This window comes from Durotheca rogersii, assembly GCF_024521655.1.
Source record: "Durotheca rogersii strain YMJ 92031201 chromosome Unknown GGS23scaffold_5, whole genome shotgun sequence".
NCBI classification, from domain to species: Eukaryota; Fungi; Ascomycota; class Sordariomycetes; order Xylariales; family Xylariaceae; genus Durotheca; species Durotheca rogersii.
In genome coordinates this window covers 1,760,458-1,782,604 of record NW_026251236.1, presented here as the reverse complement: position 1 = coordinate 1,782,604, position 22,147 = coordinate 1,760,458, and the positions used below count along the sequence as shown (strand labels likewise).

General features: G+C 53.7%; 8 protein-coding genes across 8 annotated transcripts; 5 read left to right on the top strand and 3 right to left on the bottom strand.

Moving 5' to 3' along the window:
• The first annotated feature begins 63 nt into the window (after positions 1-63).
• Positions 64-1,675, top strand: GGS23DRAFT_426333 (uncharacterized protein). The gene has a single exon (XM_051513813.1). It carries the CDS (start codon positions 227-229, stop codon positions 1,304-1,306), a length of 1,080 nt encoding a protein of 359 aa, XP_051374135.1. The 5' UTR covers positions 64-226; the 3' UTR covers positions 1,307-1,675.
• Positions 1,555-2,280, bottom strand: GGS23DRAFT_426336 (uncharacterized protein). The gene has a single exon (XM_051513814.1). The coding sequence runs from the start codon at positions 2,012-2,014 to the stop codon at positions 1,802-1,804; it is 213 nt and encodes a 70-aa protein (XP_051374134.1). The 5' UTR covers positions 2,015-2,280; the 3' UTR covers positions 1,555-1,801.
• A 454-nt stretch (positions 2,281-2,734) lies between these two features.
• GGS23DRAFT_559185 (uncharacterized protein) lies at positions 2,735-4,070 on the top strand. The gene has a single exon (XM_051515802.1). The coding sequence runs from the start codon at positions 2,971-2,973 to the stop codon at positions 3,862-3,864; it is 894 nt and encodes a 297-aa protein (XP_051374133.1). The 5' UTR covers positions 2,735-2,970; the 3' UTR covers positions 3,865-4,070.
• A 510-nt stretch (positions 4,071-4,580) lies between these two features.
• GGS23DRAFT_426326 (heterokaryon incompatibility protein-domain-containing protein) lies at positions 4,581-6,959 on the bottom strand. Its single transcript, XM_051513812.1, has 2 exons — positions 5,447-6,959; positions 4,581-5,364 (listed from the first exon to the last, which is right to left on the bottom strand). The coding sequence occupies exons 1-2, from the start codon at positions 6,698-6,700 to the stop codon at positions 4,735-4,737; spliced, it is 1,884 nt and encodes a 627-aa protein (XP_051374132.1). The 5' UTR covers positions 6,701-6,959; the 3' UTR covers positions 4,581-4,734.
• A 93-nt stretch (positions 6,960-7,052) lies between these two features.
• On the bottom strand, positions 7,053-7,443 carry GGS23DRAFT_559182 (uncharacterized protein). Its single transcript, XM_051515801.1, has one exon. The coding sequence runs from the start codon at positions 7,361-7,363 to the stop codon at positions 7,097-7,099; it is 267 nt and encodes an 88-aa protein (XP_051374131.1). The 5' UTR covers positions 7,364-7,443; the 3' UTR covers positions 7,053-7,096.
• A 1,952-nt stretch (positions 7,444-9,395) lies between these two features.
• On the top strand, positions 9,396-10,866 carry GGS23DRAFT_426224 (NAD(P)-binding protein). Its single transcript, XM_051513811.1, has 3 exons — positions 9,396-9,966; positions 10,052-10,259; positions 10,383-10,866. The coding sequence occupies exons 1-3, from the start codon at positions 9,731-9,733 to the stop codon at positions 10,644-10,646; spliced, it is 708 nt and encodes a 235-aa protein (XP_051374130.1). The 5' UTR covers positions 9,396-9,730; the 3' UTR covers positions 10,647-10,866.
• Positions 10,867-11,085: 219 nt separating this feature from the next.
• Positions 11,086-11,907, top strand: GGS23DRAFT_594949 (enoyl-CoA hydratase/isomerase family protein; the record flags this gene model as incomplete). The annotated part of the gene is made up of 1 exon (XM_051518233.1): positions 11,086-11,907. One exon carries the CDS (start codon positions 11,086-11,088, stop codon positions 11,905-11,907), a length of 822 nt encoding a protein of 273 aa, XP_051374129.1.
• A 2,050-nt stretch (positions 11,908-13,957) lies between these two features.
• On the top strand, positions 13,958-20,381 carry GGS23DRAFT_559168 (uncharacterized protein). Its single transcript, XM_051515800.1, has 2 exons — positions 13,958-17,819; positions 17,873-20,381. Exons 1-2 carry the CDS (start codon positions 14,577-14,579, stop codon positions 20,369-20,371), a joined length of 5,742 nt encoding a protein of 1,913 aa, XP_051374128.1. The 5' UTR covers positions 13,958-14,576; the 3' UTR covers positions 20,372-20,381.
• Positions 20,382-22,147: the final 1,766 nt, after the last annotated feature.

The following is a 22,147-nucleotide window of genomic DNA, read 5'->3' as shown; positions in this document are numbered from 1 at the left end:
TACGCGCCGACACCTTAGGTACTTAATCAAATAGGTATACCTATCAGCTATGCGACTCCGTACTATTACACCTCTCCGACGCGACATACACGACAAGCCTGGCCTCAGCTTCTGGCATCTTTTACCACTATCTCTATCCTTCACGCGGCAACCGATGAGCCCGGGGAAGAATTCTGGGGCATTGGCTTAAGCAGCGTCAAACCTACCACCGCGTTATCTTGCAACAATGTCATCGGATCGTGTTTTCTCTGAGGAGCTTATTGATAAGCTCACTTGCACCCTTGAGCTGAACCTGGGCGGAATGATTCGAAACCTACCTCTCCCCCAAACGTCGCCAATCCATCGACATGCCACCAACTCGTCGTTAGGGCGTATCGATACCCTGCCGCCAGAGTTGCTACTCTTCATCCTCAACCTCCTCGATTTCCAGTCCTTGTCTCGACTGTCGCGGGCCTCCTTCAGGGCAAAAGCAATAGTCGAGGCTCTTCCCGCATATCAAGAGTTGCTAGAGCACGCACCGGACGTGCTAGTCGCATTGGGGAGAACCCGAATACTGCGATATCACTCGGCCGCATTACTTCGACAGACACTTCGGACCAACCGGTGCGAGTCTTGCTTCGACTTTGGCGCCTTTCTATTCCTGCCGACTTGCGAACGGGTATGCTTCCAATGCCTTCACGAAAATCATGCCCTGCGCGTGACCACACTCAACCTCGCCAAGAAGTGCTTTCACCTAACCAACAGCCACCTCAAAAAAATCCCGGTATTGCACAGTATACCTGGTACCTACAGCGTCATGTTTCATGTCTCGCGCCGAAAAGTGTATCGTTTGGTCAGCGTAAAGCAAGTTAAGCAACTGGCAATCGAGGTGCATGGGTCTGCTGAGAATGTCGCGAGACTCTTGCCGCCAACTCCTCCACAAGGTATGTCCAGAAGGGATTTCTGGATCTTTAAGTGGTTTCATATGGCGCCACTGGATCCCCCAGCATGTGACCTATCACGGAAGCCAGGGAGGTCGAACCTGGTGGAGGACGATTTTGGTGGTATGGCGTCCATCCGCATGCCTTCATTGAGTGGAACTAGCGCGGATCGTGGACGGATTTGCAAGGGATGCCATCTTATTGATAGACTTCACTCACAAGGATCCCTTCCAACCGCAGTTCTGGAAAATCTCGTCCCCCAGGGAATTGGTCCGAGTCGCCCTCTTCTCGCGTTGATGAATCGGTTGTATTCTCGAGAAGGTTTTCTGGAGCATATTAAAACTTGCTACGGAGTTGATCGATTACTAGCAGGGTGGGGAAAATAACAGAAGGGATAATATTATACAGTACGGCAGTGTCAGCGAAGATGACAAGGAACCGTCTCGACGTCAAGCCGAGCTTTGAGCCTTGATCTTTAGTATCTGAGCTCGGCTGAATATTTCCGGGAAAGCCCACTCTGATCGGACTCTAACGCAAATGTGTTATTACCGTCCGTCGGATTCGGTGGTAAAACCGGGCGCCCTGCTTTCGGCTTACGATGAAAGGGTCTCACAGACATGATGCCTGCTGCGGTGAATGTCGACGGAGTAACTGCATAAATAGAAACCGCACGAACACAAGAGATTTGAGGCAACGAACCGAAAAAAAAATACGCAGACCAGCTTCTTAGCGGCGACTGGATAACACTAAAAACTATACCCAATAGCTGCAATCCATATTAACCAAACGCATCACTCCCCGCCATCATCAACTCTTACTAAAGTTATATATCTGCCTGCTCATATTCTCAAAACCGGAGTGTCGAAATAAAAATCGCGGACTCAAGGCCGACGAGGGTACCGTCCTCGGAATTCCTCCTTAGCCTTTTCCTCGCTCACCAGGTGCTTGGCACAGTAGTTGCGCGATTCCTTGTTCCTCTTGTCCGGCCGGCTACATTTCAAATTTGACTGGGCGGCGTATTTCTCCGGGCACTGGCAAAACTCGCCGATCTTGACATATCCACACTTATACACGTTATACTCTCGAGTACACATAACGTCAACAAAAGTTCACACTCGTAAAAGTCTAGTATCACACAATGAGTAAGCTACTTACATAAAAATAGGATCCTGGAAAGAATGCGGTGAGGTTACGAGATATCTATCGTGCTCGAACGTTGTGCAGCTTATATTCGAACAAGCGGTACTTGGTTAACTGTGGAGTCATGGTTACTACCATTCTGGTCTGAGCAGCACGAAGAGGGCCTGCTATCGTTAAGTATACGACTGGTGCAAAATACTCACTCTCTGGGGGATAGAATGAAAAATTGATCTAGTTTCTGATAAGGAGAGACGGAGACGATGAGAGACCAGTTCAAAGGCAGAATTTGAAGACAGAATCGCCGTCTTATTTATATCCACGAGCATTTCTGATGTCACTACTTAGTTAGCTTACTTAAATCCCTTTCTAAGGAGACTACTAGATGTCTCATGGCCAAGTTGAAAAGGTTCAATTCCGTGCCGTAGCCGACCGGGCCGATGGTGAGGTTGACGACAGAGAGCGCATATGGCGGTGCCCGGAATACCTACTTTAATATGTAGCTGCTAAGGCGACCCGGGATCTTGGTGTACCCTCCCGCACAGCACCCTTAAATTGTTGGACGGGTGTTTGGAATTAGCCGCTTGAGGGTACAGCTGGAGTCGCATAGCTTACCTCAGCCAGGCCCCGAGATTCCCGTTGCACCCGGGCTTACTGCCGCTTCAATACCGTAACAGCAAGCCGCAAGCCTGTCGTAATATGCCCTTCTGTTAAGCAATAGGGGCGGTGCTCCTGCGTGTAAAAATAGCTAACAGCCCCATTCTGCTATCTAGGAAATCAAGGCTCTTTCAAGCTTCAATTCCTATGCTCAAATTAGCGACACGTAGCTCTCGCACGAGATTTCACTCCTCAGTTTACTCTTCCGCTGCCTCTCTAACACCGTCATTTCTCCTCTTTTCCAAATCCTCCCACAATGTCGACTGTCACCGATAGCTCAGCTGTTTCTTCTGGCTTTGTCCCGACGACGGATCTGGAGATTCTAAATCAAGAAATTGATGACGATGAGGCCATGTATCGCATCAGAGCCGGCAACAGGGTGCACTACCTCACTATCACTTTGGCCCCCAGCCCAATCTTCGACCTCGATACCTTATGTCGGCCGTATCTTCTGATACCGAAACTTCCCCCTTTCCCCAATTCCAACTGGACCAAGATGCGAATGTATCAGGCATCAAACGGCAAGACCGAGCACACCCTTTCTTGGGACCCGCTCAGCGGCATAGACTCCTTATGGCACCCCCGCCAAGTTAACGTCCTCTCACCAAAGCGGACAGCTAGCCACAAATCCCGTGTCAAGGAGGTCGAGTTCGAGGGCCATAGTGCCCTATCTAAGCTGGCGATTTTCGAATGGTGGATTCCCCAGCTTCAACACGAAACCAAATTCTACGAGAGCATTTTGCGGGATCTGAGTCCTGGCGAGCATTCAATTGCCCCAACTTTTCTCGGCCATCTTATGGAGCAAGACCGATGTGTTGGTTTTCTCATGGAGAAGATCGATGGCCGTCACCCGTCCCTGGATGACTTCCCAGCTTGCGAGGCGGCATTGCGCAAGCTCCATCGCATGGGTTGGGTACACGGAGACGCGAATCGCTACAATTTTCTGGTTGAACGGTCCACGGGGCATGTGAAAATGACCGATTTCGAACACGCAGAGCCCTACGATGAGGTCAAAGCACAGCTAGAGCTACGAGAACTCAAGGCCGAGTTATCTGAGACAACAGGAAGAGGATCCTCTGTGGTGGTCCAGAACGGGGTGGAGAAGGTTTCCGGGCCTATTTCTTATGCTGCGAACACTAGAGGTCTCTGATTTTATACCCATTCTAACAGATACGAAAGACTCCCGGAGCCTGCAAACATACTGTAGGCATTTAACGATCCCGGAGCCTGCAGCAATGATTTGTTTTACTGTATGGGCACATCGTGATGTTATAACAGTATTAATAGTGCCGTAGAATTTGATTAGTTTCCGCAGCTCAGAACTCGCTTTTAAACTTAATCTACGGTTCTGTGAAATATTGTTGACAGGTGTTTCTCTCGTCCCACTGTTGCCTCTCGGGCCGTTGCCTTACTAACAATGCTGCCCTACCTAATAGTTCAAATTACATGGTAAACTAACCTACACCTCGATAGGCCGCCCTTTGGAAAATTACCCAAGTTAACTATAACTTCTCAACTATGGGATTAATAATTGAAGGTATTTATGTTATGAAAATGAATTAAAACGTGTTAGGCTTATAATGATTCTATGGTTCTTTTTCCTTTTGTTATATTTTAAAGCAATTGTTAACATCGTTATCTCGATATATGAAACGATCTTTTCGTTATTTATCTCGTGTTACGTTTATGGACGCCTCTAATGTCTTCTTTATGTGATGGCGTGGCCTGGGGCTCTCTTACATGTTAGAGGATCACACCCATTATTTGGAAGAGAGCAACCTTTGCTGTCGCGTAGACTCTTATGAGCTTCACAGTTGAGGATAGTTTGATAATATGTTATGCGAGTGAACGATGGTTATATTGGCTGTTGCTGAACTAGAAGGAAAGGCGGATGAATAAAGCCCCATCTCAGTCAAAACACTACTCGGAAATTGTAGGTATGTACAGTTGAGTTCCTTAAGCAAGCAAGCAGAAAATCCTTGGTCCAAATCCCCAGGACAAGTGACAGCTAAGTACATTATTAACCTAGAACGACGTGAGTTGGTCCCGATGCATTGGCTTCCCAGATGTCTCGTGGCACACGGCCACACGCTCTTCTAAAAGCGATCCTGTCCTTACGCTCTATCCAGAGCACATTGTAGAAGTGACATCTCTTTTCAGCATCTTCCGCAAACATCATGCGCTTCCAACGCTCAGGGAGCGCAAAGTCCCCTTGGGTTTTCGCCACCTTGAAGAACATTTCAGTCTTCCTATTAGCTGAAATGACCTTATTTTCACGGTACACGAGTTCCTCGAAGCACGAGTAAAAGTCGCTATGATTTGCGCTGCCTGTGGATATCGCTATGAGTTCAAGGCTGTTGTTGAAATCAATGGGTTCGTCGTTCATCAGTCGAAGATGCCCCGCAGGGTTACACCGCTCATCTTGTAGTATCAACACAGAAGGCATTTCGGTGTAGTTGGGTCCGTAACTGAATTTTCCATTCTCAAAAACTGACATCTTCACCCTTGCATGCATATACCCCTTGATCTTATCAAATGCTACGAACAGGGCTCCCGGGTGGAAAAATGCTCGGGATGTAGCACCAGTCAACGAGCTGATATTATCGAGTTCTAAGCGCAATGACGAAACGGCGCTCCCAGGTGACAGGGACTTGAAGATGGCCTCTCCATTAGTTTTAAACTTGAAGCAAGACCAGGAGTTCTGGTGAGGGGAAAGTGAAATTATTACATACCGGTAACTGTCTTTCCAACTGTACAGGTTCCACTATTGACAGGGCATCTCCCGCATTACCATTTGTTGTATTCCACTGGATCAGGTTTCGAGTTTGCCAAGAAGCTGCTCGTTCCCGGCAATGGTCACGATCAAGGTATGCGAAACCACTTCGCATGCTATACGGATCCACGGGGCATTTCCACCCACACCAGGACCACGATGGAAGGCTCGAACTTGGGGAACTATCATGTGAACCATCCTTCCGGTCAATTCTCCGAGCTGCCTTGGTAAATGGCTGCCACAATAGAACGTGGTCCAGGAACAATCGAGGGATGCCGTAAACAAACCCACCAGGGAACGTTTGACATAGAGTGTTAAGAATTCCTGAAAAGGCCAACAATGCGTCCTGTGGATATGAAAAGTTGCGTTCGTTGTAAGGACAGACTAAGTCACAGTAGATGCTGAAGTCTGGTTCCCGTAACAATGCCAATCGTTTGCCCGTTGCCCAAGGTGGGCTTATTGTAATTTCGTCCTGACTTGGGCTTAGGGTACCTTCATCCCATATCTTGAGTTGACAGTCCCAGAATATCTCAGTTCTAAGGAAGAAGACGGCCCTCCTGCACAGAATTTGTTCTTGGTATGTCCAACCTCGAGTTGACCAGTAGGACCAAGACAGACCGTCATAATGATCTTTCATCATGACCTCCTCTTCTTTTATCCTATTCGGCATATCAATTAACGATAATTCGTTGTGAGGGCCACGATTCGGGTCCTTCCGCCTTTTATCACTGAAAAGACCCGGAGCTGCGGCAGCAATGATCGTCAAGTAGGCCCCGGAGTAGATTCTGTCCATTCGCTGGACTTTGACTTGGATCCTCGGATCGTCCTGCAAAATGCAAAAGCGATCAACCCATAGATAACGCTCTCCTATGTGTTCGACAAGCTGCATGGCATCTTTAATAACCTCGGGCAACGCCTCGTGATTGTGTAGAAAGCCTGGTAATTGGAAGGGGCCCAGCTTATCGCGATTCAGTAGTAATTGCCCCTGCGTGTTGCTGCGTCCCGGCCAGACGTAACTTAGGGCAACGTATCGGCGTGCATCTGTCCCCCTCACAATGCATCGTTGAGCTGTGTCGATAAGCCAGTCGGGAACATCATCAGGGGATCGTGCTGAGATTTCAGGAGGCACACAAGTGCTGCCATGCTTTTCATCGCAAGTCTGTAGCCAATGGCGTATTGGGTTGGTGTAGACCGAGAGGTCGTGAAGTGCCATAGCTTCTTATAGACATATAACTAAACGAAGGTAACGAGATCGCTCGCCTGGGGGACTCTGAATGGGGATACGAAAGGAGCAAAGGAATTGCCCGCAAATATATTATTATTACGTAGATCGAGGGAGCTACGTATGGTGCGAGAGCTCGCGCGAGGAGCTATCTCACGAGCAACGGGAAGAGGAGCAAATGGAAGGAAAAGGTCTTGTTCGATCTAAGAATTAGCTAAAGGAATGGAAGCAACAGGAGCGTATATACAGGAGCTCCTATTGCTGAGGTAAGCAACGAAGACGCGCAACCTTCTACGTAATAATTATGCACTGACACTTTCGAGAGAATCAAGTTCAGGAATTCGCCAACCTTATCACAACGCTCTATCAAAACTTCCGCTCGGTGGTTTATATCTGACACAAGGCCCTGGCATGGCATACTCCAAAATTCCTCGCCACCCTTTCTATACCTATCCAAGTTTCCCAGGCTGAGGATGGGAGGCCGGGATACCACCGCTCGGAGACATCACTTCGAGAGATTGATACACTCGAAAGCGATGGTGGAAAGCCATCGTCAGGATACAACCATCTCTTAGGCGGCTGTGTAGCACATAGACGTAGAGGCACGAACACAAGGCAGATTAAAGCGGATACGGTTATCTCCTTTAAGTTCATCGGTTGACGACGGCCTTCGAGTGGAGAGATTCAACGTATTGAGCGCGGGGATGGCCGTCTAGACGCCCGTGAAGGCGGTGGCAGTGCCTGCAAAGGAACGATGCGACGGATAGCCTTGGTAGCCGCTTAGAAATACCGACCCTGATGAGGGCATTCGAGAGGCTCCGGTGACACTACATCGGCTGAATTACATGCTGCTACCTTTTCTATACTGGTACCAGACCGCGCCGCCCCCGATGAATGCATGAAACCCGATGAGATGGTGAGAGACGGGGCGCGTTCGCGGCCAGTATTAAGAATTCCCTTGAATATTTGAGCTCAGCCGGCTACCGTCAGACGACCTTATATGGCCTACCACCCAGGGGTCATCCCGACCCTATGTTACTTACCCTGCCCAGGTAGGTAATATGTAGACAAATACCAGTGGGGAGTTGAGGCTCTCGTCGTTACCTTGCGTCTATGCGTAGCCTCGCTTAGATCGGTATGGCTTTTACCTTTGTTGTGGGTGGTAGGTAGAATGTAGTGTGGCTATAACGGCGCAACAAGGCAGAATCTGGCTGAAAAGCAACCTGCTAGCCCCCCAATGTCTTTCTGGCTTATTCCGAGTCTCTCTCGGATGTGCCCTGCCAGGCGCTTGCGCGTGGTGCCTCGTAAGAAAGGGTGACTGACTCGATATTGTTGGGCGACACGTATTTCATCTAACCTCGGGGCTAGCGGATCATGGCTGTACCGTATAATATAGCATGGCCGCATCCTTTGACCTGCTGGCTCGGCTTGGGGGCTGATCCCGACGCTGGAATGAGGGTAATCTAGGGAGCCTCACGATATCGTACACTGTTAGCGAAATTCGGTGAAAGAATCAGCCAGCATGGGGTGCCTTGAAAACTGTGAGAGTTTGTTTTAACTGGTAATAACTGCGAGATGACAGCGTCCAGTGGTATAGGTAAACCTTGCTTTCCTCACCTCGAAAGAATCCGAGAACCCCTATTAAGGCGCAGCCGTCGCTGGAGCATCATCTATCAATGCCATCGACCTCGACCTAGAACCGCCGCAACGCTTGTGCCCCCAATTGGATTTCCCCGAGACTAGCCGTCAATTAAAGGCTTGTCGGAATTTCTTTTTAGGCGGCCTTTTCCATGCCTTGCCACACCTGCCTTCTTCTCCGCCTCTATCTCCACTTTTTCCGCCGTCATCTCCGCCTCGAACGTCATGCCGTATCGATCGAGCCGCGATAGTGAACGGTGAGCGGCAGAGGCGGGATCGATCACACATCGAACTCACACGTCGGAAGCGGGCCACATCCCAGAGACGCACGTGCAGATATCCCTTGCGTGGCGTCGATGTCGACGATGATGTAGCCGTTGCTAACGGCAGCGCACATGATTGTATAGGTGAAGGTGGGGGGGTGTACCACGCAGACAGCTTCGCTCGATCGCATCTACTAACCAAATTATGAGCAAAAGTGACGACGGCTGCGTAAGAAGACAGCGCGGGAAATGTAGATACGAATGCCTCAATAGAAGTCCGCCGGAAGCTCTTACCTAAGGCACCTATTCACAAAGTGCCTAGGAGACACCGACATCGGATACACCATGCTACTAGGGGGCGCCTAACCTACCTGTAAGTACAAGCACCTCAGACAATCTCAGGTGGGGTATTGTTGTTGCCTCCTGCGTTAGGAATCGGTACACAACCTCGTGCCTATACGCGGGAGCATATTTCGATCGTTGGTGGCGACAGTAGGCGTGCCTAATAGGCGGTGCGTTGGTGCACGATGGATCGTGAACCGCAAGGGAAACGCCCGTTTGCTCCCATTCCAGGGATCGGGGTATTAGTTGGTAACGTCATGGCCTCATCTTCACGTGTCATCTTGAGCTGGCGCGCGCCGCGCTTTGTTACCTAATTAGGTATGTCCATTCTACCGGGCACAAAAAAGAGATAGCCTGTATTCCTGGATCTCCGCAGAGATCTGGTGGAATTAGAAACAGCTAGCAGTTTTATGGGCCGAAATGAGTGGCGGCGGAATTGTCCTCCGCCAACGTACCAAGTAGTGTTACGTTTCTCTACACCTCCTAAGGGGAACCAGCACGGATACAGCGGAAGCAGTGCTAGCGATGCATTCCTTGTCCCGCCACCGCCCCGATATTAAGTAGCCCGACAGTCGCGGCCAGCGAGTTGGCCAGATGTATTGATTTCCACACCCTTCGTCGTCACCCTGACTGCGATATTCCCGACCACCGCATACTGCGAAGACAGATCGCTGCTAGTTCCACGGGACTACTGACATCTACGCATTACCCCTCTCCGTCACTCCGACACCTCGACGATTCCCGACACTCGGACATCCCAGGAGAGCTCGCGACCACCATGAAACTCATCGTGACCGGCGCCACAGGCTGCGTTGGCAGGGAAGTCATCCGGCAGAGCCTGAGCCGCAAGGAGATCACCTCGGTGATAGCCCTGGCCCGCGGGCCCGTCCCCGTGCCGGACGGCCTGGGCGCCGGCGCCGACTCCTCGAAGCTACGCAGCATCCGCATCAAGGACTACGGGGAGTACCCCGACGACGTGAGGAGGGAGCTCGCCGGCGCCGGTGCGTGCATATGGTATTGTCCACCCCTCCATTCCGTTTCCTAGTTGTCGGATCCACCCGAACGTGTAAGGGGTTATAGTTAACGATGGCTCCGGCAGGACCGTCGGTGTCACTCCCGACAAGGCGCTGCGGTCTGACTGGAAGGAGGTCGAGCGCGTGTGCCGCGACTGCACCATTGCCGGCATGAACGCCATGTACGATGCCGGGCCCTCGCGGCCCTTCCGCTTCCTGTACGTTAGCGGCGAGGCTGCCGAGCGTGACCAGACCAAGAAGCCGGCGTTTCTGTCGCGGTATTTGTTGATGCGAGTGAGTGTCACCACGCCCTCCCCACGCAAATCGGCGTCTCCTTCCCCCCGACCCCTGAAAGGAAAAAGAGAAGAATGGAAGAAGAAAAGGGGAGATGATTGCTAACGCGACGCGCGCATTCAGGGTGAGGTCGAAAACCAGGTCCTGAAATTCGCGGCCGAGCACGACGGCTTCGAGGCCGTCACGGCAAGGCCGGCGTTCATCTACGAACCGGGCGAGTTCCTAAAGGCCTACCTCGTCGGGCCGCTGGCGAGACTGGCCCTGGGCGCTCCGAGCATGTCGTCCGCCGAAGTGGCGAAGGCCCTGCTGGAGCAGGTCATCGCCGGGTTTGGGAAGGATCCTCTGCGAGCCTGGGACCTAGTAAGGCTTAGTAAGGCCACGGAATAGGAAATGCGCGCGCTGCGATGAGGGGGAGATGTATCTCTCTTTGCATGGGTCGAAAGGGGGTTGGGACAATGGTCTGGGGAATTATGCGGAGGAGATTACGGGGGAAGAAGTTTGGGGGTCTGACGGGGAGGAATGGAATGGGATAGCTAATTGCCCGATGCAGAAATGCCGAGGCATCTCGCATACCCGCCTACCCCATGGCCTAGCTTGCCTAGGTTAAGGGTCACTCGGTAAACGTGCGATCTCACTCACCTAGTTACCAATAATGAATGCGCTGAGCGTCGGCGACTCGTAAACTACTCATACAGAATCTGCCCTCTAAAGCGGAACAAAGAAAGGGGGAAAAGGTTAGATTTATAACACATTTTTGCTCAATTTGCCAATCATAAGTAGTTTACCAATTACCTACCTACCTTCCTACCCTCCTCACCGTCCGAGCATGGCGTCGAACGAGCTCTTCACCATCCCCATCCCCGGCACCGAGGCTCACCCGGGCGGCGCCATCGTCTGCACCACGCCGGCGCCGCAGGTCTATCTGCTGACGTGGTCGTCGCCGACGGACAACCGCCTCACGCCGGCCTTCAACACGGCGCTGATGACGGCGCTCGACGCCATCGAGTTCGGGCAGGCGCCGGGCGTGGTGGTGACGACGTCGGCGATCGCCAAGTTCTACAGCAACGGGCTCGACCTGCAGCTGGCGCTGAGCACGCCGGGCTTCCTGGAGACGAGCCTGTACCCGCTGTTCCGGCGGCTGCTGACGTACCCGATGCCGACGGTGGCGCTGCTCAACGGGCACGCCTTCGCCGGCGGCATCATGCTGGCGATGCACCACGACTACCGCGTCTTCGGCGCGGCCAAGGGCTACGCCTGCGTCAACGAGCTCGAGTTCGGCGTGCCGCTGACCCCGCCCATGAGCGCCATCTTCCGGCTCAAGCTGGCGCCCGCCGCGTATCGCGAGCTGGTGCTCGAGGCGCGGCGCTACGGCGCCCGCGACGCCCTGGCCGCCGGGCTCGTCGACGCTGTCGGCGACGGGCTCCCCGCCGCCCTCGAGCTGATCCGCGCCCGCGGGCTCGCCGCTAAGGGCACCTCCGGCGTCTACGGCCTGCTCAAGGCAGAGATGTACCGCGAGAGTATCGCCCTGCTCGACGGTCCCAGCGCGAACCCCGCCGAGACGCGGGACGTCGAGGTGAAGCGGAAGGCCGCGGGCGCCAAGCGGTACAAGGAGTGGAAGAATGCCCAGGTTACGGGCGCCAAATTGTAAGGTCTGAACCGCCGTGTGTGTCACGGCCCGACCGGCTTACGAGTGGACGGGTTCCAACGCATCGAGGCGTCTACTATCATTGTAGGCGCCTTCGAGAATGCGTTAACGAGGGTAGAAGCGAATATATATCGGCGAGTGGAATGATACCTATGTATAGGGAGACGCAGCTATTCGCAGAAGATCAATCAGCTTTACCCTGAGGAGTTGGCTATACAATCGCTAACCATTGCACCCACCTCCCAAGGCGATTTTAACGATGTTTTTCGCTTCATTAGCCTGCTATTCCGAAGCTACACCCACAATTGCCGGGATTCACCTCGTTTCTCGGCGAAATTAACAAGACAGGAGGAGCCGGGTCGGGCACGGGCGGCGAGGCCCTCAGAGTAGCAAAGGCTAGGCTGGGGCTTACAAGCTTCCCTACTGCAGGGGCATATATGTTTTTTTTTTCGAGGGCGTCCGTTGTCGATATGCAATCCTAGCCCTCACCTTGCCCCTGCCACGTCTTTTCATTTCCCCGTAGAATCGATATTTGGTCCTCACTGTCTTCGGCCTTCAAGGCTGTTCGCTCCTATAGTTGCTTTTGAGCGCAATCAAGGGACGAGCGGCCGAACGACTCTCAAGTAGGCAGGCAAAACAACCTATGTCTTTTCTTGCTTCTCGGCCGTTAGTTGAAGCCATTCCGCTCTCATGACCGCTGGGCGGTTAGCGAATTGGCTCTCGTCATATTCGCTGACATCTCATATGTATGCCGTGTCTAACGTTATAATGCGTGACGTGCCGAATTAAGAGAGGCTGTGCCCTCCCCAGTCTTTCCATCACGGGGTGATTTGATTCAAATGCGGTACGAAGGTAGCATCGTGCGCGGATACTAGGAAGTATCGATGGTGTAAGCCAAGATTATCGGTGCATACTCCGGGACGGGCTCATCGAAAATATCAAGATTGGAACTGCGGATCAGTGGGCTTACCGCCTTGTCTATCAACGCATAGCCAGAGAGCCCGTATTGTTGAGATAGCAAGTTTCTGCGATAATTCCGGCTGCCCGACAACAAGCAACGCCACCTACTAAGTTACCGCAGACCATCACAGTTGACTGGCTGTGACTGGTTGGTGATTTGCTGGCCCGCGCTACGCAGTCCTGCACGGGCAGAGACTGATCTATGGGCTCGGTATGGGGGGGACGGCGTGGCCGTGAAGGTGATGATTGAGCGATTGGCCGGGCAAAAGAGAGGACAACGCAGGGAATCTGCAAGGGAAGAGGAAAATGTAGGGGCAATGCCATCATCCACCCACAGGGAAGCAGCGACGAGCCTGAAAGCTGAGCCAAGTTGAGCGAATCTAAGCTCAATTGGATCCAGCCCAGCCAGGGCAGTGGCAACCCTGAGTTTATCTACCCCACCATACTTATAGGATAGGTACTCTGTAAGTACCAGTCTGCAGCAACAACAGGAGACTTTCTGTATGACCAACTGCCCACCTGGGGCGGACCTGTGAAAAGTGACAGTACTTGACGGGTACGGCTTACTCCTGGTATCTGCCCGGGCAGGGAAGGGAGTGCCCCACTGAAAACACTAAAGCTTAGGCACTTAACCTCATGTACCCTGGTCCATCCCGCGGGTGGGGTAGGTACCTCTCGTTGCTGTCCCGTGGCTGCTGGGCTATGCATACATATGTACCTCCACCGCACAACACGAGGCAGCAAATACATGCACAACCCCACCTGAGGTACTTACAGAGCCCGTACCTCATGTACCCTGGGCGATAAAATGCCATTGTTTATGTCTCAGCTCCTTCCCAGTCCACTATCCGTTGCTATAGCAGGCCAGACCCAGAGCGCCGATACCACACCACATCATCATTCATTCACTCTCTCTCTATCGATATCCCTCTGTCTCTCCTCTCTCCCCATCCTCTCACCCTCCTTTCTACCAGCCATCCACACAGTCCCGTCTCTGGCATCTTGTCGCCGTCTCTCATTATACTCATTCACATATTCAGATTGCTGATCTTCCTTTCCTCTACACTGTCTAATTCAATTCCGCCCACACTACTTTTTTTTTGTTCCTTCTTTTAGAGGCGGAGAGGTAAGAAAACACTGGTGTGTATTCTATTATGATTCGGCGTAGGCGGAAATGCACCGGATTCATGCGAGCTCTTGTTACCTCTCGTTGCATGTAATCCTATTCTCCGCCTCTGCTTCATAAGACGCCTCTCCGCCTGCATCATCCCGTGCAATTCCCGCCGACACCGAGCCTTGCATGCGCATCCGCCACGACGCCTACGCTCGCAAGTGGCCCGTCTCACACTTGGATCGTCCGGATGTCGCCGTTTTGACCCCTCAACGCCAGCATGAAGCCTGGGCTACGGTCCTGATCAATTTAGGTGAGGAGCTATCCCGTTCGTGTAACCGACGAAGAAGTGGGAAGAGGAGAGACAGATTAAATAGGGGGTGCCAGAGAGAGAGAGAACGGGATGCGGTGTGTTTAAGTGGCTGTGGTGGCCGTTGCTCTGGCATGCGACCGTTTGAGGGCGGGCCAAGTGACAGAGCCATCCACTTGGAAAACATGTAGATCTCGTCTGTCCATGTGTATATCTGCGTCATCCTGACACATATCGATCCGGTGTTGGCTGGAATGTTGCTGAGACTAACGTTATCATCTCTAACAGATCATGACTGCCCCAAAGTCTAACGATGAAGACGATCCAGCGGATCCTGAGACTCCCAGCCAAACCTCCCCTACGAAGACAAGCACTTCCGATGCCGCCCCTGGCAAGACATCTACTGGCAAGGACGCAACGCTCAGTAAAGATGGAACCCCTACGGCAACGCCGGGCGCTGGTCGCCCCCGGTCCGCTACAACGAGACTACCCCCTACGCTCCTCGGAGACTTCTTGCTCGGCCGACCATCGCCGGCCCGAGTCGCGGCAAGCAGAAAAGCAGCTCGGGAAGCGGCGCGAGAGCGGCGGAAGAGTTTGGAGATGGTGAAGCAGGAGATGCGCCAGGCTGCTGTGATGCGCATCCAGGCTCCCGGAGGTGTGCATGACCGAGTTAAGAAATGGCAGAAGACAAACGCGGCAGCCATGGCCAATGCCGATCCCTTGGCAACTCCTACGGAGCCGAGCGAGGTGAACATACAAGTAGACGAGGAGAGCGTCACCGAGGAGGATCGGGTGAGGATCAAGTCGCGCCAGAAGAAGAAATCACCGCTGAAAGGAGCGGACACCCAACCTAGCACTGACGGAGGCGGGGCCGGGAAGGAGAACAAGATAGATCCTAAACTGACAACCGCGCCTAAGAAGCGGGTGGTTAGTGATACCAACTGGATGAAGGAGAAGAAGAAGAACGCGCCGCCGGCAAACCACCCACCGAAAGCGAAGCCGAACGAGGGCGCCGGAAACCCCTTACCGAAAGACTTCTTGGCCCGTACCGCAGCTAACCCCTCTGTCGCCAAAAAGGTTAGGGACTGGGCGAGCAAAGTGGAAATCCCCGATCAACACCCAAAGAGGCACCGTCCGGCCACGAGATCGGTAGGAAGCAGTGACGGACTTCGCATGAAATCTGCCCCATCGGAAAGCGACGTCGCGAGTGCAAGGTCGGCCTCTGCCAGACTTACCACCGTCCTCAGCAGCTCCCTAGACTCTAAGGAAACGAGCAATGATGGCATTCGCGTCCGGCCTATCCAGGGGAAAGACGATGTTAAAAGCGAAGGACCAACATCGCCTGGCCTCGTCGTCGAGCCCCTTAAGCTACGAAAGTCAAATACGTACGAGGACGACGGCATTCGCGTCATTCCCACGCGGAGCGAAAATAGTACAGCAAGTGGCAGATCACACTCTATTCGAGTTGCGGAAGCTTCCGGAGCACGAAAACCGCGGGGGGGCAAGGGCAGCAATGCGAAGGCTGAATCAGCGCAGAAGCAGACCTATCGGGAGGAAAGCGTCTTGACGGAGTCGCAAACAGCCTCTTCTCTGACCGATTTAACTACGGAATCCTCCGACCTGTCTTCAAGGCGAACCTCCAAGCTCCTTAACACCAGTGGGACAGGCACTCGGAGCGACCGTTCACCATCAGACCGCACAGAGACGGCAGGGGAAGAAACCGGGTCCGACAGAACACAAACGCCGCCGCATCATAGCAGCAGACAACCTTCCAAGCAGCCGCACAATCATACCCCAAAGGCCACCGGAGAGCCTTCTGCGAGAAGTCAGGCGAACACTGGCACCACAGCAACGGAGGAGGTATCTGGCAGCGACTCTTGGTCGAGCGACTCGGTGTCAGAGATGCCGTTCAGTGTACTGCCGAAATCGTTAGCAGACATACCAGTCGGGTACTCGGCGTTCAGCGAGCTCGATCTGCAAACGGGTTCAAGAAGGCCAAGCACCAGACCAAAATCCAAGAGGCAGACTAGCTTCAAGGGTGCTACTAACGCCCTGAAGAAAGCGCTGACGGAGGGAAAAAAGATTCTCACCGAAAAGGTCGATCACCCAAAGCCTGTCCCTAACCAGCCACCCAATATCGAAACATGGTTAAAAGACACCGTTGACCCTTTTATCAATTCGCCAGACACCCCCGAAACTTCGGAGAACAAAAGATCTGTCGGTGGAGAGCGAGTAGACGAAAGCAAGACCCAGCGCTCTACTCCTCCGAGACATAGACATGTTGACCCTTCATCCCCCCTAAGCGCTGACAAGCGCGAAGACAATGTCCGGAGCAAAGAAATTAGTAAAACAGACCCAGACCAGTTGCACAGGACCAAGTCGACGACACCAACTTCACCCGGGCTGAAGAGAAGCCGAGCAACTAGGCTTTCGTCGTCTGCTTCAAAGAACAGCATCAGGGAAGGCCTCAAGGAGAAGCTTAAGGATGCGTTCCGTGGGGAGTCGGCCGGCCACGGCCCTCCACGATTCGAGTATCCGAGCTGCCCCGAGGTAGTAGACCTCGATGATGAGCGCGAGAGTGAATATCGCGAACGGCGTCGATCCTCCGGCACAAGAAATAGTCAATCACTCGAAGACCAGGACCACGATGATGATGACAATTGCTCGTCACATTCTTCTGACACTGAGAAGTTGACGCCGTCACCTCTCCACCCCAAACGAAAGCCGCCGACTAATGGCTTTCATGAATTGTCAACAATCGTATCTGAGCTCGAATCATATGGTACGATCGAATCAGATCTATCATCCGTCTTATCGCATACAACCATAACAGAGGCTCCGACTCTGTCGAGAAGCCGGGCAGTGTCTCGCAGGGGAAGCCAAAAACCTAGCCTCAAGAGGCGGCATACAAAGCATTCTGATCTGGTGTCTGTCCTCTCATTACCCAAGGATGACTCGATGCCGAGGAAACGAAGTAGTCGCCGCTCACAGAATGCTAGGGGTTCACCCGACCGTCCCGGCGATGCGGCTGTGGATGGGCTCCTAAACGAATTTTCATACGACGAAGATCTTTACCAGCGTGAATTAAAGACTCTCGTCGACGGAGTCATCCCAGTCCTCTTAACGCAGTTCGTGCACAATACGAGTAGAGCTAGAAGGGACCTTTTTGGTTCCCCCCCAAACCGGTACAAGGAGGATACACTGGACAACGCGGTGGTAAACATGGGCATTGCCCTCGAAACCCTGCGAAACAACCACATTTGGTGCCCACTATCCGACCTACATAAACTGCCCCAATGGCTCGAAGGGGTCCATTCTATTTACAACCATTACCTTGATGTGTGGCGTCTGGGTTTCCAGGGTATTATAGTCAACCTAGCTCCGAGAGCACCTGGCGAGGAGGATTCCCTCATAAATGCCATGCCCCGGAATGAGCAGGGCGACATCGTAGACGAAGACGGCGAACGCATCGACGTTGCCCACTTGCTGAAGCGTCCCCTAGTCCGAGTCAAACGGATAAACAAATTCATCCAGGTAAAGCGCGTCGAAACGCCTCCCCGTTCCGGCCAAACTAACAAGACTGCTAGGGCTACCGATCGGCCACCAATGCCATGGAATTTGAACCGCTTGCTTCCAAATGGGCGACACTCCAGGAAAAGGCTCGACGACGACACAAGGAAGAAGTGGCAAGGGTCGTCGATGACGATGCGAAGAATACCGATACGTCCCGAACCCATGACTTGAGAACGCTGGAAGCCCTGGAAAACGTCCGGATCGACCGCCTCCGTCAGGTCTACGCGAAGGACACATTTTCCCTCGACCTACGACATTCAAACGGACAACGACTTGAATGCCATGTCGAACTCGTTTCCAGAGACAATATACTATTCAAGTCCGATCCGGGTGACCTCCTCATCAGGGAAACAGGCAGTGGTGGCCGTTCGTGGCTCCTATTTGCGCCCGTACTTGGAGGACGTTATTCCGCTCGGAGGGGAGACGATAAGAACGAGCTTGTCGTCATGATCCGCGGTCCCAAGGAAGAGTGGTTTGAGCTTTTGTTGCTCAAGACAGACAATGAAGATCAAGTCCTGGATTGGCTGAACATACTCGGCAGTGACCCGATACCCCCTGCATTCCCGGAGACGCTACCTCCCACATCACGGTCATCAGTTCCACCGTCCACGTCAGAAGCTGACGGAATTCCGATGGGCGAGAAGCGATACCCGAATACTACCAACCGTCATACGTTCGCAGGATCTGTTGACAAGCCAGATCGCGAGATTGGCCGCACCCAATCTCGTGAGCGAGTTTCTAGCTTACCTAACGCGCCGAATTCGCCCCATCATGCCGAATCATCCACCCAGTCAGACGATAAGACATTACCTCAGGACTCCTACCCCAAGTCCCGACGTCAGTCACGGGTTCCTACGGTCAACGAACCCAGCCCACGCTCGTTCAGTATTCCCGAACCGCTCTCGATCAAGAAGACGGCTCCGAATAGCACACCTTACCGCGATGACGGCGCTCCACCCCCGCCAGTTCATCGAACCTTCAGCTCTAAAAAGGCACCTCTACTCGCACCCCCTGTCGATCAGCATCAGTCACGTCTGAAGCGGCGGACTTCTTCACCCCTCAAGCACGAATATCACCCCTCAGATGTGTCTTCCGAGGACTCTATGTCGTCATCCGGATCCGGAGATGAAGACTTGGTCTCCGAGGAGTCGTCCGACGACGAGCTTGAGGCAGCTGACATACCCGACACTACCCCAGCCATTAGCATCAAGCATAACACAGAGCAGCACCCCAGCAGACCCTTCGTCTCGGAGAGTGCCGTCAGTCTGACTCCGTCTGCTTCCGCGTCCCAAGCTGGCTTGCCGAGGTTCGAGAGCGAGCAACCGGCATATTCCATCAAGTCAATTGCTTCTATATCCTACTGGGACAATAAGCATGGGCGATGGAAGGACCTTTGGCCTGAGCTCTGTTCTATCGTCACCACGCCGGGCCTCATCGAGGCTTTTCCGTTAGCTCGGGCACAACCGTCGCCGAAGGGCACATCACAGGAAGAAGAGCTACCACTGGTCGCGCTGGACCTCACTCCTCTAGTTATGCTGCGCAACAGCACAGCCGTCGACTTGGAGATCAAATCGCCCGTCTTAAGCTACGCCAAACTTTACGAGAAGGTGGCCAAGTATGAATCGTCCGTCTTCCGCTTCCGAACGCAGTCGATTCCCGAGTGCGGGTCACTCTACACGGCGGTTCACCGCGCGCGCATGGACAACGCAAAGTATAAGGCGCTCGAGGAGGAGGCGCGTGTCCGGTCGTTCGGCCAGTACCAGAGGCAAGAGGGCGAGGGCGAGGGCGAGGGCGAAGGCAGCAGCAATCGACGAGGGTGGTTTGGCCGAAAGAACAGCTATCGAGCTTCGACGCGCGCCCCGTCACAGTCCGCCGGCAGCATTTCGCAATCTTCGAGCATGTCGGCGTCCTCATTCCTCAGAAAGCTCATAGGAAACGGCAACCAATCCTTCAACATCGGCATGTCCTCGGTCGATAGACAGTCGCGGTCCGGAGCCGGAGAAGCGTCGCTTTACACATCTTCGTCCTCGTCGGCCACGCCACCCCGCTCGCCTTCGGTCAGCTTGGCGAACAGCGGGAACACCAGGGTGAGCCTCACAACGAACAACCTCAAGGTCCGCCTCCACCTCATGATCTCCCCAAGCCGGTGGGAGGATTACGGCAACTGTCTGCTCGAGGTCACGAGGCCGGACGACGGTGCTCGACAGAGTTTGAGGAAGTGGCAGGGCATGGAGAAACGGATTGTCGTCACGACGATCCCGAAAAAGAGCACAGTCAAGCCCCTGGTAATCCTAGACATCGTGCTGGGCAGCCGATGCTTCAGTCGACTCGGAAGCCGAGGAGTCCTGCTCAACGTCTGGGAGGAAGTCAAGAACGAGAGTGGTGAGGCGGGAGTCGCGCCTCAGGGCGGAGCCAGCGGAGGAAACGTGAGCAAGTGGTGCTTTCAGTGCTCCTCACCGATGGAGGCGAGCTGGATCTTTGGGCTCGTCACGCAGGAGGTCGTAATCAGTTGATAGATACCCCCCCCCCCCCCCCCCCCCACAACACCCCCCACAACACCCCTTTCACTTTTTTTCACTTTTCTCTATTCTTCCTCATTTCTACCCCCACCGTCCCGATCCTGGGGACGCTTACCGAGCCCGCCCAGGCAGCTCGCCGGCCATATCGCCGTCCCACGAACGGGATGGCATCGCATACTTTACCGCGTACTAGTTCATATGTATCAATATACCCACTGGTCTGACGCACCGCCAACCATCATATCGCGCGCACACGCGACGCGCCACATACAAACGCCCACGAGAGGAGAGAGCGGGGGAGGAAGACGAGGAAGGGGAGAATAGGAGACGGTATCGGACCTCCCGCCGGCTTGCGGTCCTTGGCCGGGGCCCTCAAAGACGCCCGAGGGAGAGAGGCTAGGTGGACTGCACGCATACGTCGGTTCAACTATCTAAATGTATGTACATGTAAACCTGTCTAGTGGATGCACACACGGACAGCCGGGCGGAGGAGAGCCGCCCGGCGACATACATATAAATAATATATAAAGTAAAATGAGCCGAGTCCTCGGTAACAATGTAGATGCGAATGCGTGTAGTGACATAATACTGTGCTCACGCCGCCGTTCCCCCCCGCGCTCTCGAGCCGCGGGCTAGGTGTGGCGCGGAGTCAGCGTGCGTCGAGGCTGACGGCGCGGACTTATGAGCTTGTACGTGCGTCGCTCGGGTACACACACGCGCTCGCCTCCAAGGCGGCGGCTCCTCGGCCGTGCGGCGTAGTAGGTACCGAGGGGGACGGACTGGCAGGGGTCGTCCGTGGGCGCTGGCTACCTGTTAGAGGCCAGGGAGGTCGTTCTGATTGTTCCGACTTCTCACACTGCGGACAGACAGCATGGGTTATATGTGTGATGTGTATAAGAAGGGCATACCTGTCTTGAGACGAGAGAAAAGGGGAGTGAAACCGTCTATTCGTGAGGCGTTCGCGACGTTGTGCTCTCTCTAAGAGCCTTTCCCCCCCCCCGATCCGGCGGCGCTCGCTCGCTCATTCGTGGGACGTGGATGGCGCCGGCTCGGGCTCGCGAAAAGGCCGCCGCCAAGCGCGGCCAGTGCGTAAGAGGTAGGACTGCGGGTTTTCTCGCCCCTGAGCCGATTTTGCGTCGCTCACGCCAGTGTTCTACCTAGGTAGGTACTAGCTAGCTAGGTACTTAGCCGTCGGCGATGGCCCTGCGGCGCTTGCGTTTCCGAAGCGCGCATCGCACGCTGGGATCGCGACGAGTCGTGGCGCGGTCTGGTTTTTATGAGTAAATCCTACCACCTACTTTCTCTCCTGGTAGGTATTGTAGGCGGGATAGGCAAGCATGTTTAGGTCGCAACGTGGCATGCATGCGAGTCACCGACAAGTTGGGGGCGAGAAGTCTCGTTGGGAATAGTTGCACTGAGTATGCAGCAGGATGTTACTGTTGCATGATGGGACGCTGTGTGTCTCTCCCCAGCTACCTAGCGTAGATACCTAGGCATATCTTCATATTACGACCGAGACGGATATTAGTTCTATCCCTTTTGCCGTTACGATATACCTACCTACGAACGTAGGCAGGGATATCGATGTGCTTCTAACACAAGATAGATGCGCGATCGCAACGTGGTTCAGTTCCCCTCGCCTTACCCCATACCATGCCCTTTCTGCAATAGTCTGCCGACGCGCGACGAGAAACCCCAGGTTGTTCTCTTCCCGACGCGACGAAGCTAAGGGAGGGCCGGGGTGCTGCAACTCGGATCCCCGCAACAATA

What these genes read in the sequence shown, in the direction of transcription:
- GGS23DRAFT_426333 (XM_051513813.1), top strand. Translation starts at nt 227, where the DNA reads ATGTCATCGGATCGTGTTTTCTCTGAGGAGCTTATTGATAAGCTCACT.
- GGS23DRAFT_426336 (XM_051513814.1), bottom strand. Translation starts at nt 2,014, where the DNA reads ATGTGTACTCGAGAGTATAACGTGTATAAGTGTGGATATGTCAAGATC.
- GGS23DRAFT_559185 (XM_051515802.1), top strand. Translation starts at nt 2,971, where the DNA reads ATGTCGACTGTCACCGATAGCTCAGCTGTTTCTTCTGGCTTTGTCCCG.
- GGS23DRAFT_426326 (XM_051513812.1), bottom strand. Translation starts at nt 6,700, where the DNA reads ATGGCACTTCACGACCTCTCGGTCTACACCAACCCAATACGCCATTGG. An exon ending in AGTTGGAAAGACAGTTACCG is followed by an intron (nt 5,365 to 5,446) that starts GTATGTAATAAT and finishes GCCATCTTCAAG; the next exon opens with TCCCTGTCACCTGGGAGCGC.
- GGS23DRAFT_559182 (XM_051515801.1), bottom strand. Translation starts at nt 7,363, where the DNA reads ATGAACTTAAAGGAGATAACCGTATCCGCTTTAATCTGCCTTGTGTTC.
- GGS23DRAFT_426224 (XM_051513811.1), top strand. Translation starts at nt 9,731, where the DNA reads ATGAAACTCATCGTGACCGGCGCCACAGGCTGCGTTGGCAGGGAAGTC. An exon ending in GGCGCCGGTGCGTGCATATG is followed by an intron (nt 9,967 to 10,051) that starts GTATTGTCCACC and finishes TGGCTCCGGCAG; the next exon opens with GACCGTCGGTGTCACTCCCG. An exon ending in CGCGGTATTTGTTGATGCGA is followed by an intron (nt 10,260 to 10,382) that starts GTGAGTGTCACC and finishes GCGCGCATTCAG; the next exon opens with GGTGAGGTCGAAAACCAGGT.
- GGS23DRAFT_559168 (XM_051515800.1), top strand. Translation starts at nt 14,577, where the DNA reads ATGACTGCCCCAAAGTCTAACGATGAAGACGATCCAGCGGATCCTGAG. An exon ending in GGATAAACAAATTCATCCAG is followed by an intron (nt 17,820 to 17,872) that starts GTAAAGCGCGTC and finishes CAAGACTGCTAG; the next exon opens with GGCTACCGATCGGCCACCAA.